This window comes from Diadema antillarum, unplaced genomic scaffold, assembly GCF_040938485.1.
Source record: "Diadema antillarum isolate AM-2024a unplaced genomic scaffold, OU_Dant_1.0 scf00000226, whole genome shotgun sequence".
Classification (NCBI taxonomy): Eukaryota; Metazoa; Echinodermata; class Echinoidea; order Diadematoida; family Diadematidae; genus Diadema; species Diadema antillarum.
In genome coordinates, this window is record NW_027271115.1 from 1,180,806 (window position 1) to 1,196,469 (window position 15,664).

The 15,664-nt window shown below is 37.9% G+C and overlaps 1 protein-coding gene across 1 annotated transcript in view; it reads right to left on the bottom strand.

The window, feature by feature from the left end:
• LOC139724736 (unconventional myosin-XVIIIa-like) overlaps positions 1–15,664 on the bottom strand; it is a 191,008-nt gene that overhangs the window by 117,678 nt on the left and 57,666 nt on the right. The window contains exons 6-9 of the mRNA XM_071635858.1: positions 8,212–8,422; positions 7,628–7,770; positions 6,774–6,874; positions 2,107–2,167 (exon numbers count right to left, since the gene is read on the bottom strand). Coding sequence (XP_071491959.1) covers positions 2,107–2,167; positions 6,774–6,874; positions 7,628–7,770; positions 8,212–8,422 — 516 coding nt within the window. The remainder of the gene's footprint in view (positions 1–2,106; positions 2,168–6,773; positions 6,875–7,627; positions 7,771–8,211; positions 8,423–15,664) is intronic.

The following is a 15,664-nucleotide window of genomic DNA, read 5'->3' on the forward strand; positions in this document are numbered from 1 at the left end:
TGAAACAGAATCTTTCATTAGGACTGGAGAAATTTCGCTTTTCATATCAGGGCCCTGTTGCACAAAAATAGAGATCAAACATACGTCAGAAAATCAAATGTAAAACTCTGATTACTCAACTCTGATTGGCTGATACCTGACTTATGATGGATTTTCTGCCTTAAGTTAGATTACATCATTTTATGCAACAGGGTCCAGGAATGCCATCACTTATACTACAGGGCAATTCCGCGGTTAGTAACGTTACATTTAAAGAAATTTAGATATTTATTTTTACTACTAAATCACCATTTATTCATTTCAAGTCAAAATCATTTTAAAATATGTTCATCCTTTCTAGGTCTATGATATAGAAAAGAATGAGTACAATCCAATAAATAGTAGAATTGCTATGGCAACTAAAAGGGCTGGTTAGTAACGTTACGAAAAAAGGACATGACAAAAAAATCAATGTCTTGAAACAAAAAGTGTGCAAAATTTCAAGTTACTTAAAACAAAGTGTTGCATAAATTTCAATTATTGCGTCATGACAAATGTTCACACAAATATTTTTAGCAGTTCGACCGATGATTTATTAGCTAGACCCCAAATGCATGGTTAGTAACGTTACGGTTAGTAACGTTACATTTGTCCGGAGTAATTCCGCAGGTCATTTCACCCTTTTGTAATCAACAAAATGTCACATGACTTCTGGAGTATTTAAATGTATTCATCTTTTACCTTTTAGCAAAAATTTGAGGAAAAAATTTAAAAGCAACCCACTGTAATTTGCATTTAAGTGAATTTCAGCATCCCCAGTCCCACATGTACATTTTAAATGATGGTTTTAGATCTCGCAAAATCAATGAATATGAAAAATAAAATCTACTGAATTTGAAAGACCTTAGTGATTGGTGAACATCCATGGCATTAGTTGATACCTAAATTAAAGAGTAAGATAAAGAGGCACATTTCTTTTATCCATGTCATGTCCACCTAACTGCGGAATTGCCCTACAGCAAAATCAGGGAGGCTCCAAAGAATAGTCAGGGATATGCATCTGAAAGGCAAAAATAGCTCCTACACTGAGAAGGTTCTTAGATTCTCTTGCCAGGATATGTAGAGATGGCTACTTTTACTGGAAGCTTCCTACAGAATCAGGCAGACTTTGTATCTCTGTGGTAAAACTCTGTTTGGTCTGTACATGTACGCTGTATAGTCACAGAAGATAAGACAAAATAACAATGTTTTTCCTGCATAAATAATATTACCGCTTTTGATCTGATGCATTATTTTTTGATTATTTTTCATTATTTGTTCATTTCACTATTCATTATTTTTCTTTTTTTGTCACTTAGATATGTTGACTCAACAATCACATCATATGCAGAGGGCAGAGTATTATCATTGGTAGATTTTCTCTTTCCTTCTGAGATCAGTCAGTATTTGGTTATCTTCAAGTATAATCACAGCTATATCATGGTAAGACTGGAAAAGCATTTATCAAATTTCTAAAATTGCTATATCAGTGCAATAGGATATAATGATTTCTCCCCAAAGAAAAATAAGCGATAATCATATCTGTGGGAATAATTCAGCAAAAAGCATTATTGCAAGAAATACAACCATTACACAAACATGAACAGCACTAAATGACTAGTGCACTGCTACTACAAACAAGTTTTGTGATATGACAGTTAGACAAGTCTCTTGAATCTTATATTCAATTTCATGCCATTGTGAAAGAGAAATGATTGCAGGTTATGAAAACATGGGAAACAGATCAGATAAGCAAAATCCCTGTATATCTGGGATTCTATCAAGTTTCACTTTTCCGAAATCTCAGTTTTCTTCCCTTGTCCATGTCTTGTACCATTCTCCCCTAATCTTGGCAGCAAGAGATTTAGATAACACTGACTGCTTGGAGAGATCTCTTGATTACCCTGACAATGATCTGTCTTAACAGGCTCATAAAATCCCATCACTAAATGTCACAATCTTTGGGCAGCTTCTGCGCCAAATGTTGACTGCATTGTTCAAAAACTTTCATCCACAAAGACATTCAAAGCGATACATATCATTGTTATTTGGTGTACCACACACTAATTAAAGGGCAAAATGACTAACCTTAGTTAAGGGTTGAATGTAGGGGTTGTCCTTGGCCATTCTGTCCAAGAAAAGCTCTTGACTGCAAAGAGAGCAAAAACAACAACCACAGGTTGAGTACAAGAAGAAGACAAACAAACTAACAAAATTTACAGTAAACTGCATGCAGTATACACAAAGGTGGTTTGATTTCTTGAAAGTAATCAGTTTTATAAAATGGGTTCAAGAATGTAGCCAATAGGAAGCGCTGAAATGAGACACACCTCCTTCCTTTACTTCAGTACAACTGCACTGCCTGTAATCCTATGGTAGATTGCCGATCGTCTGTGCGCGCGGCGGCTCCTTTGATGAATTGCATGCATACGCGTACGCGCTGTCAATCCTGTAAACAACTTCTAGTTCGGGCTGCCGGCCGGCCGGCCTGTCTTCCCTTGTGCATAACATAATATGTGGCGTACGTACGTATACTGTACTATACGTACACTTTGTACAGTACAGTAGACCAAGCGTTTTGGGACCGGACGCGTACATGGAGTCACTTTGAAGAGCAAATCCAACGATTTAGCAGGTTAATTCTCACGCCGTTTTCAGAGTATGTTGTCTAGTAGGCCTATATGAGGAGTCTATATCAAGTCTTTAAGGTAAAGGGTGCATATTCTATGTAAAATAAGTAAGTTTTCATGCGGGTGTCCGGAAACCCAACCCCCCATTATACTTATACTGTATGTGCGGGACTTCCGCGAGTGCGACGTGCGTAAAAGTTTGGGACGAACATCTTCGGACGTCTTGACCCACAAAGGTACGTGAAAAACGCTGAAAAATGATGTTAGTTTTCGAATTTTCGACCCATTTTAACTGTGCATCATTTGTATAATAGTGTATCATTCTTCAATCTCTGCAGACAAAATAAATTTTCACATACAAGCACAACACCTTGGTTAATATGGTCAGTCATTGAAAGTGCATATATGTTTGACCCATTATTTAGTGTATACAATCTAGACAAAATATTGAATTCAGATATGAATAATGACAATGATGATTATTATCACTGTGCTGTTATGACCATCATAATCATTATTATCAGCAGCAGCACATCATTATAATAATCATCAATTCCTTTATACTTCAAATTGATAGAGTCGTAGTACTGTCATCAACATTGTAGATAAATTGGCCCGAATTCACGAAGGTGGTACAAATGAAACCATGGTTTAAACCATGGACAAAATCCATGGAGAGCCAAGTGTCGCATGGAATATTTCATTACGAAATCAGTCATTTCGTCGATGAAATGATTATTTTGTAACGAAATGACAACATTTTGTAACTAAATGAACATTTTTGTCCACAACGAAACGGTCATTTTGTCGACGAAATGACCAATTTTGTAACAAAATATTCTATGCGACACTTGGCGCTCCATGGTTTTTGTCCATGGTTTAAACTATGGTTTCATTTGTACCACCTTTGTGAATTTGGGCCATTATGTTTATTCTGCTACAAAACACAAAACAAAACAAGGACACTAACAAATCATTCATTATGGTATGAGGATACCGACAGAGTGGGTTGCTATGAATGAGTTCTCTTTCCTCCCAGCTACATCTGAAACATTCCCCACATTGACAACACCAAGGCCATTGCCAGCACCAATTACTCCTGTGGAGTTCGTCCTGTCAGCCCATATAACCCCTCCCATCGAGAAGTCATCAAAATTTCATAACCAGCCTCGCACGCCCCGGGGAAACTGAGACAAGACACTTCAGAAGGGCGACAGGGGAGTGTCCTGTCTCAGCGAGACAGCGCTCATCTAATAGTCAAGTGGCAATGAGCTGGGATTGCGTTTCGCCGGTCGCTGCTGGGCCTGCAACCTCTCTGTAGACGCCGATGAATAATTTCTCAGTTAGGATCAGCCGAGCTTAATGGTGCATTGCAACATGAAATCTGACTCATGTTGGACATAAAGCATTACACTGTGTGGACTGCATACGAGTGTTTGAAGACCTTTAATTAATATATGTCACAGGTGGAAAGAGAATGTGTCAGTTTCGGTGACATGTAATAAAAATACAATGATGAGGGGTATGGTGCAATGTCCACTGATGCCACTCAGAACAGTCTCCTGTATGATAGTTTTCTTTAGCACAAAAGACAAGTACACTTTGTGCTCAAGAAATTCAGTATCAATTGCCATCTTGCAGCATTTTTTAATTCAGCATATAGGATAATCACTTAGTTGTTTCAAAATTTGGTGTACACCGCGACTATTGTAGCTGCTACGCTGATGTAAGAACTAAATCCGCAATAGGTGCATGCTTCTCATATTTCACCTTGAAAACAGAAGGGGTAAGAATAAGAGAGAGAAGAGGGAGAGAGGGGAGAGAGGGGGAGAGAGAGAGTGAGCAAGATATACCAAAATCAGGAGAGAGTACTGTATGCATCACATATTAAGCGAGCCTAATTTTTCCCAAATCAGGACTTCAAGACAATTTTGCGAGTGGTTAAAGTACGATTGCCGACCATAGTAATGAATGGACAAAAATACATGTGTGCATGTTGCATTATCAAGAACAGAGTTTAATAATTTTATGAGTTGTTCAATCGGTGAATAGCTCCTGACTCGTTAAAAAAGAGTTGATAATTTCACGAGTTGTTCCATTCGTGAATAGCTCCTGACTCGTGAACTTGGTGAAAATAAAAACCTCACAAAATATATGGCGTATACAGTAATACCTCCAGCACCCTTTGAGGGGAGACATATAAACAGACAGAGAGACAGACATTAGTGGAAGAGGAGACAAGAGATCGACAGTGGCAGAGAGAGAGAGAGAGAGAGAGAGAGAGAGAGAGAATGACTGGACCATGTCACAGATGACCACTCCCCATCTCCTTCACTGGTTTTTGCATCACCTCACCAGCCAGGGTGTATCAATGCTGATAGGTGATGGCACCTAATGAGCCATGACCTTCTTTCCTGCCCCTCTCCAGGGCCTTCAAGTCACTGGAAGTAACACTAGCAGGACGTACACGTATGACAGAAAGACAGAAGAGAGAGGTCAGAGAGAGAGACAGAGAGAACGTGTGAAAAGGAGATATGTCAAGAAGGAGTGACAGATACTGTCATAGTTTGGACATGACCATGTGGTCTGGATAATTTACAAAAACTAGGAGGAAAAAGAAATATTGGAAAAAGTTAGCAAAGAACATCTACAATGAATTTGCTACAAAAATGAAGAACATGAATATGTCAGACCAAAAGGGGAAAATGTATGAAGAGAGAGAGAAAAAAAAGATGTACAGGGGAAGAAACACAAAAGAGCACTGAAAGAGAAAAGACTAGGAGAGAGAAAGATACTGATGGAGAAAAAAAAAACAAGATAGGAAGATGAGTATTGAAAAAAAATAAAATACATTTTTGAAACAAACAAAAACACATAGGGAAGGTACAATTAGAGAAATCAAAGGGCAGAAAAGAAAAAAAAACAGTTGACAGGGTGATGAGCTAGAAAAGGAAAACATACATGTAGAAAGAATTAGAAGAAGAAATAGAAGATGCACTTTCTGCAGATGAAATATATACCCAATGGGATTGGCAAATGGGGCAACCTTAATTGTGCAAACACTTTTCTATTTTTTAGTTTTTTTTCTCTTTTTCTTCAGTGCTAACATACCATAAAATGACTCCCTATAAGTTGAAAATTGTTCCTGGTGAGGAGTAAAATGGGTACATACCATAAATATTGCATATCTCTCTAGAGGGGGCTGATGTTTACTACGGAGTCAAAGAGACACAGAGGTGGCAGATAATCAAGAGCCTTATGGCTGGGGAAAAAATAAAATCAAAACTGCAGGCTTCATCTCCTAGACCTATGCTTGAATTACTCCTCTATTCTGAATTTGATGAGGAGAAAGTGTTGGAGTGGCACAAATCTTTGATTGCTGTATTTCAATCTCTCTTCCATCTTTTTACCAAACTCCTCTTTTTTTTTTATCAAGGACATAATCACAAAATTCTCTCTTTTTCTTGTTTTTTTTCTTTTGTTGTTGTTGTTGTTGCCAATTTGCATCCTACATAATTTGCTGTAAACGTGGAATATTTTGCTGTATGGAAAATTTTTCAAAGTTTTGCACTTGAATTAACTGTCATGAAAATAAATCCAGTTAATCTGTGAAAATATTGAAATGTATATAGCAATACTCTCATCTGTGTAATCGTAGACATGTTTACCCATATTTAATATTGACCAAGTTCAAAAACTTAATCACTTACAAAAGTTTCCACTGACTCTGACAGTACTTCTTCCCAGTCCAGCCAACAATTGGCACCACATGTTGCCTGTAGCTCTTAATCCATTACTTTGCTTTTCTATGCTAAGAAAATAATCTTAGCTTGTTAAATTGCAAAAGCTGTCCCCTCCTTCCACCCTTATACCAAAGAGATGACAGAGAGAGAGAAAGAGATTGGAAGGGGGGGGGGGGGGGAAGGGGAAGTGGTAGGGAAAAATCATATACACATCGACACAGGAATAAGGGGTTGCACTGCCTTACTTGCTCCACAATGACACTATTTAATTTTGAGGGTAGAGAAAGCTGATATCACACATCTCTGCTAACATGATGCAGACATGTCTCCATAGTTAGCCTCTCTTGAGTCAGTCCACTCCATCCTCACCAGCCAATCTCACCTAAGAATGTGCTCCGCCCCGGACAGGAGATAGTAGAAGATGTTGAAGGCCCGCTCTCCCTCCGGCTTCCTCACGATGCGGTACTTCTCCAGCATCAGGAGCTGGAAGAAGAGGCAGAAGGAAGTTATGACATTTATTAAAGTCTACTAACTCTCCTTATGGAAGATGACTGATAAAAGTACAATTGAACAAATAAAATGGCAAAAGATATCAATTTATCTTAAATTGGACAAAGTTCATGTTTTCATAAAAGGGTGATGTTGGTTAAAGCCACATAGTCTAGGTACATTGGGTGATGACACCACCACTTTAGGACTCTCCCACTGACCTTCACACAAGCCTTTATGACATTTTCGTTATGCTGACTGTGCAGAAATCATGAATTTCAATGACTTTGGCCCCTGAGATCTGGACAGAACCTTATTAGGCATCATGGGGAAAAGCATGGGTGTTGGGGTTCTCTGGGGTAGATTCATTATATTGTGGTTTTTCAAGACTTTTCTTGCAATTACCAGATGATAAAAGTGGGAGTTCCACTGACAAATTCTTGACTTCTTATTGGCACACATATTTCAAATGAAGTCTTCTTGTTGACATGATTTCGCAGTGGATAATGACTATAAATAACAAGGTCAACGCTTCCTGATCCCTGGATCCTGAGTCCCACGGCTGCAGTGGTTTTACCCATAGGTAAGGCAACTGATCCACATCGCCCAGTCATTTGGAGGGGAACAAAAGCTGCCAGTTTCCTGGCTGTTTGCTTGAATACCTGTATGCATTTCTTCCTTAGTGGCCACTCTCAACTAATTGTGATACACAATTTTAATTCATATTACATATCTTTGACCACTGACCTGAATGGAACTTGACGCTATCTGTCCCGAGTGGTCAAAGTCCAGCGAGTAGATATTGGCGCAGCGTGTTGCGCTAGTATTCTGGATGGTCCGAGCCCCACCAAACGCATCCAGGAGCGTGGTCACTGCAGTAATCTTGTCCACTGCATTGTGAAACAGACAGGCAAGTTTGAAAATGAATACAGAAGCCTTGATACATTCTGCACAAGGTCAGGTACACATTTTTACAGCCATTTGAATAAGTTAATTAAACCTGAAAGGGAAACACATTCCAATAATGAAAACATGTTTGACCCACAGATTCCTCACAAATTATGCAACTTACAATCTTGGCCAGCTCCTACAAAAACATTCTCAACAATATGTGTAGATCCTGCTCTAAATATACAAATATCAATTTAGCAACTCGACAAGTTCTTCACAAATAATTTGGACTGTACACACGAGTCTACACATTCACTACAATTTGAATATCTCTGCTAAGTTATAAAAAAGAGTACATCTCTTTACCAGGTCTTTAAATATTATATTTTTTAGTGCTCTAGTAAAGCAAAAGGTTAATGAAGAGAAGCATGTTTGTTCACCTGTGACAATGTTATTGCCGGTGCCTGCCACAATGGTCAGATACTGCAGAACATGTCGGACGTTCCAGGACTTGCCCCCGCCGCTCCTCCCCATGAAGACAATGGACTGGTCCTGCCGTGTGGCCTGCATGGAGCGGTAGGCCGACTGCGCTGCAGCGTAGATGTGGGGAGGCATGTCCTCTAGTTTGCAGCCACGGAACATCTGGATGACCTGGAACCAGAGATAAATTATGATTCCCATGACCAATGTTATCATTTATTTTTTTGAAAGAGTAGCAAAAAGGATTCATATTCAATTATCTCCTTTCATACGCGCATGAAATAATGGAGGAGCAGTCTGATCTACATGGTATGATTGGCAGCTCCAACACTATTTACTGAAATTGTGAATATGTATGCTTTGGCTGAGAAGCAGAAGAATTTTCCAGCACTTCACAAAGTCTTTGCCATTAGTGCCCTTCTGGCTCTAAACCAGTGATACATGGAGGTTGTAGCTGTTAACAATCACAACGACACTGTAAATTGAATCTGGCAATCTGACAATGCAGCAGATCATGAAAATCAAACTGGTGTTGAATGTGATGATAACAATTACAATGTTATGATAATTACTTCAAAACTGAGAAGCATCAAAATGATTTCAACTCGATGAGTGGTGAATGTGATGTTTGCAGGAATGATGAAACAATGAATATGCATGTAAGTAACTACAAAAATTAAAGAAAAAATTAAGTATTCTCTATCTACTAAATATATCATGAATGGTGATTTGGGTGAAGGGTAACAACATCATGATGCATTTATCTTTCATACCAATAATAAATTGAAATGAACAAATACATAGATTTCCCTACATAATTTTACCTTTGCATCAAACAATTTTTTAAGGTACTTCTCCCCTTGCATTATATTACCAGTTTACATTATTGTAGATGCACATATGCTTTATCTGTTAATTTGCTTTAAAAAAAAAAAAACCACACTTGCCAATACAAAACTAACAATGACCAGTCAAAGATTATTTTCAGGGATATTGCATTAATACAACACTTCTTACAAAGGTTGTTGTTATACTGCATTCTGAGTGGCATTTAATTTTCTGTGTGAGAGTGCGATCTACATGGTAGCTATTTCACTGACTACCTTTCTCTATAAAGTTAGCTGTTGCAATTATACACTCATAGTGAAAGTAAAAGAAAATGTATATGGGTAATTCCGTGAAGTTGGGGCACAAAGTGTGACATTTTAGCATAACTCAATACTAATTATGCTATACATATATTGTTTATAGGCTTTACATTTGTATTGAGACCATACATTTTCCTGGAAATTTTGTGCCATTCAGACTCAATTTTGATAAAGTTATTAAAAAAAAAATGTAACGGTGTCCTGTAGCATCGTGACGTGTCCATGTAGCATCGTGATAGTTATAATCTGGTCCTAAAAGACAAATTAATTCAATTAGCTTGACCAAAATTTGATATAATATGCATAATTACTCGATTAGTCAGACAGCTAAATATCTTAACTCTCCTTTCCACAGTTTTACTTTCACAAGAAAATTACACAATGTGTCACTATGCTACGCGGTGTCCACCAAATGTCACAAAAAAGGACACCGCGTAGCATCGTGATACATTTTGTAATTTTCTTTTAAAATTAAAACTGTGTACAGGAAATTTGAGATATTTAGCTGTCTGACTAATCTAGTAAATATGCATATTGCATCAAATTTTGGTCAAGCTAACTGCCATATTTTGTCTCTTAGAACCAAACTTTAAAATATCACGATGCTACATGGACACGTCACGATGCTACAGGACACCGTTACATATTGTTTAATAACTTCATCAATATTGAGTCTGAATGGCACAAAATTTCCAAGAAAATGTGTGGCCTCAATGCAAATGTAAAGCCTACAAACAATAAATGTATAGCATAATTAATATTGAGTTGTGCTGAAACGTAGTTTTCAAATATCACGATGCTAAATGGACACTGCCCCAACTTCATGGAATTACCCATATGCTATATGAAAAAGAGAAGTGAACCTCCTAAGCAGCAACACTATGCTTTGATCACAGATGACTAAAAATCGAATTGTGATGACAGCAGACTTTTAATTTGACAGAAGTACTTTGATGAATAATGTCATGTCTCTTTGTATGCAGGATTTCATGTATACACACACATTGTTTCATTCATAAAAGGTTGTAGTACTGTACAACTGAGGGATTGAAATGCGACAAGGAGGTTCTACAAAGCTTCATATTTCTTTTCAACTCCTTCCCTTCACAAATTTCATGCTAATCTTTGAAAGAGGTCTCCATAAAAAAAAGATAAAAATTCCTAAATACGAGTCAAGAATGCCGCCCAGAGGAAAAGCAAGTTTCATTCTTTGTGCACTTTGTGTCAGAGACATGCCTGGAGGCAAATAATACTTTATGGAACACGGTACAACAATGAGGAAAAGGATCGACGCAAAAAGGTGGTTGACACTTGCTACACACTACATGTCTCCTACATGATCTTGATAAAGAATACCATAGTACAGGGGTCACTGTGTGTCACATACCATTGCACTTTAGGAATGAAGGAAGTAAACAATGACTAAATCAGAGATTCCCTATCCCCCCTCCCTCCCCCCCCCCTTGAAAGATACATCAATTGTTTTATATGACAGTCTGGTTTGAAATAAACATGATCGACATAACATATCTTATACATTTTCTCTCCCCCCCCCCCCCCCCCCAAGCAACACTGGAATGTTAATATCTGAAGCTCAACAAAGGAATGTTTACTTCTGAAACTCCACATTGTAAGGTCATACATTACATCACATGATAGCACCTTGTGATATCTGGAGTATGTTTGTTTATACACTAGAGTTTAGATTTCGGCACAATTCTCAGGCCCATTCAAGTTTTGAGGAATTTAATACATAGTGCTCTGACAGAAACTAGCTACATTATTCGAGACAAAGATAGAACAGTGAAAGTTCCCATGTGATCTTGATTAATGGGCAAATCAAAACAATGTAACAAGAGCTTTTAAGATTGTGTAGAGTGACAAGTACCAGCAGAAACATGTGTATATGGAACTACATTTTTTTAACACCACAGTAATTGTTTTGTTTTCAACTGCGCAAACACTAAAAGATTACCAATGCGCTCCAAATTGGATAGATGCACTGGTACTTCATTTCATATTGATAAAACACACACACACACACACAAATCAAAGCACTAGCAAGTTAGAGCTTTATACCATTTAAAAAACCAGTAGTGTGGGGATTAATGGGTCCTCCAATTCATTTGCTGCCCAACAGGGTACATACGAAAATCATGAATAGCACTGGTCAGGGAAAAAGTTCAATGAAGCGTACCCTTGTCGGTAGCACTAGCAGGTGACTTCAACTAAGATTCTATGGCTGTGTTTGTACTATAGTAGAGATCAGTGATAAAACTGTACATAATTTGTTATGGGAATTCTCGAATATATCCGAACCAGGCCAGCCTTCCACTCATTGAATCACCTATGCTACAGAGCCTTTAATGTACACATTGACAAGAACACAAACTGCATGTCAATTGGCAACATACTGTAAACAACACTGGTTCTCATGCTACACTAGGTTCAGCTACTTACAAAGAAAAAAAAAGTAGATCCCCTTTCAATAATGAGTGGCAGTGTGCTTTATGGGATTAACATAGTTGTGCAGATCACTGGGACATCATTTAATCCAAGGTATCAAGATTTGGGGTTGAGGGGTGAGCTGGGGAAGGAAAGTTGAATGTTTTGGCATACCTTGTATATATACAATGTGTATAATTGATGTCCCCCTCCCCCCCCCCCCCCCCCCACACACACACACACATTCATGTTCATTTCATAGCTATGTACTATACCTCTCTATATTTCATACAGCAACATGCTCTTCCTATTAAGCTATTTTTTATCTCCGTCTCTCTCTCTCTTTCCACTTTTACCTTCTGTCTTTCCCGTCCATCCTTTTCTCATCCATCCCCTATCCCTTTGTACCCATTTGTTGATCTTTCTTTCCCACAACTTGTTATTGAAACTCTAAGCATAAAAAAAAATATGAATACATCTCAGGCATGAGCATTCCATTTTCCACATATGACTATCCGTCCCTGGTCCTGCAGTATATTTTGATTACCACCCAGCATATGAACATCCCTCCACAAGTGTTGAGATACATGATCTCAAAACATCACATGAGCTGACAATGCCTTGCAGATTGTGCATAGAATCGAGATTCATGCCACAGTCTGTTAGACTGCACAAGGTTGAACAATTCATTCGGAACATGGGGCAACACCTGAACAACGGCAAAGGCTGAAATAAAGTTTTGGTGCAAACTTTGTGGATGGGAAGACTACTACAATTCGTAGATATCATGCATAGAAGATGGTATAAAGAAAACAAAGATAATTCCATGAAATTGCATTAAAAAAAAGAAGAAAAGTACACATTCCCTTGCCTTACTACTGACATACAAGTTGTACGTTGGGGTAATATTATTCCCCCTGCTTTATGACAGATATAGTGAAGTGCTCTTTTATTACACCAGAAAAGCGAAAATAATAAGTTGAATACTCTTTATATTTTCTTTATATTATTGTCCATATGTGACATTATAGAGTGATGCAGTCTTCTCACCCAATGATGGCTGCACAAAAACTTTATGAATTTACAACATTTGAATGGCCTGTCTGATTTTCCTCAAACTTTGCTTATGTGTGTAAGATTGCTGCAATCTTTTAATTCACAAGCATATTTGGATTCCATTCTCCTCATAAAGATACACACATCACAGGATTGAAGTGAAAGATTTTCTTTTCGTTTATCCTCATGACTTCCTGATGAATCTAAAGTCATAAAATGTTCTGCACAAGATGACACTATAAATAGCGAGGCAATTAGATAAATATGCGTGGTTTTGAGGCTTTGATCTATGAGATGTTTCACATTCAACAAGAACTCATTTGAAAACATGTTTAGAGACACACTTCATGTTCATAGCGGTTCATATTAAGTCAAGAAATTTGGATCACATATCTCACAAACATTTTGCTTAAATCAGTCATGATCCACTGGGTTTTCCTATCAGGTTCATGCTAGCTAGATTGGGGGTGTGCTTTTGCCTTCTGAAACGGTTTGACCTCTACAACAGGACTGAGGAGGTAGAACTTGGCTTAGTCCCGTTATACTTCCACTGATGTGTGTGCATCTCACAAGTTTTAAAAGTTCTCTCATTACAAGGAGGCTTGGAATCCAAGCTGCCTGTCTGATTGATAAGTAATGGGGATTGTGACATACATAGCTTTTGTAAGAAATGTCATCTGCAGTTTAGTGTCGACAGGGAAACTAATTTTGGGGCCTGAACACTTGATGAAACACATTAAAAAATGTTGTGAGAGACAATAACTAACAGGTTCTTGCATAAGCTTGGATCTGCTCCATAAAACTTTAGCGATGGCTCAGAGTTTCAGATGATTCATCTCTTTATGAATAACCTATCTATATTCGGCCATGTGTTGCTCATAGCGTGAATACCAAAGGTGCATATACAATAATGTAGCATCATGCTGAATTGCGAGGGAATTTTTATGAGTCTTTGGAAACCTCCCACCAGACAAAGAGCTTCTAATTAGGATCACGATGAGACTGGAAACCATTTTGAAAGCCCCAGAATGTATTTCTGGCTCATTCACTTTTACTTAATGCTTATCTGAGGCGGCATCCCTTGAAACACCTTGTGTTTGCTGTGACAATACTTTTTGAAGAGCTTAAGGGCAGTGGTCCTCTCTGGGGAAAATACTGTAGCAATCGACCAATCATGGCTCAATCTGTTGATTTAAGGTGTGATCACGTTAAAATACTCCAGTTTGTAGTCCAATTTTAGAAATTAGTTCTAACAGAAAGATTAAACAAGAACTTACCAGTTTGAAGTTTGATCTCTATTTTACAAGGGAGTTGAAGTCATTCAAAATTTGTGGTCATGAATCTCCAGAAAGCTAAGTGGAAGTTCAGAGGCATGGTAAAGAACTTGATACTATCTTGACAACGACTGATAAGACTGATGAGCATAGGATTGTTGAAGCATGGTTATCAGCTGTTAGAATCATTTGGATTATACTCATCCTTAGTATGTACCTCTTTGAAAAGTAATCAGGATGATACAAAATACCTTATATTTACAAAATACAGTCTTAAGCATGCACACATACTCTAAAAAAGTAAAAGGCTGTCTTCATCCCACCAACTTTTGTACTGTAAAGTCAAGTAAAATTCAAATGAAACAGCCATCAGAGCAGAGTTTGTTTCTACTACAAGGCCATAATCATCAGGTAATACATTGATACAGAACATTCCCTTGATCAAAACAGTCAGCAATCTATATTCAATTATATGTGGCTGTCACGTAACATTAACAAGGCAAATGAACAGTTTCCCCTCTGTGGACGATTACTAATGGTGCACTTCACTCATCAAGTATTCAGGACGTATTCAATTTGACCTTATATCCAGCCTTCAGAGGGATACAACAACATATTATAAGCCAGCTCAGCAACATATTGCCTTTCAACAATGCAAAATTGATATGGCTTATAAAGATTATTCCATTTGACAGAAACAAAGTGTGTGTGTGTGTGTGGGGGGGGGGGGGAATAACATTGCTGCGCATTGTGCGTATCATGCATATGCTCTCAAATTGACCCATGAGTTCATTTGGCAGGCAATTGTTCAGACAAATCAAGCTTAGATCTATGACAAAGGTCATTATGGTGAGTCTTGACCACAATATCATCCACTCGCATTTTTTTGTTCAATGTAATACATGTAACTGTACTAATATGGATCATTCACAAAAAGTGGCTAATAAAGTTGGTGGTTCAGGAAGACACGTTTGGAAATGAGCGAGCTTGGTTACAGAATCACACTTTGAATGCTTCCTTCTGGTATAAAATAACAGGAAGTGTTGCTGGCCAAGTAAGCGAGTAATTGTGCATCTGGAGTTAGTGTCTTGCTGTTTGGCAAAGTTCCTAGCTACCGAAGGGACCATAGTCTGTTGCTTGGAAGCGGGCTTGGATTTACAGCTCCCTGAGATCATGATTAGCTTCTTCTCTGGTTGGGATAATGATGGGGGTGTGAAAGGGGTGATGATGAAGGTGTGAAAAGGGTGAAAACTCATTGAGGTTTCTTTCACACCTCGGTGAGCTACTCATCCCAGGATATGGGGAGGGGGGGGGGGTTGAGGAGCATGGAAGATTTTTGTAATCTTTATTGAGATTTCATTCAAATCATTATAAAGTATTCATAATATATCAAAATGAACACAGTCATGTGTTTTACTATATGAAAATAAAGTTCATAGATATAAATCACAAAGTACTTTAAATTTTATCATTATACTGTACAACAAAAA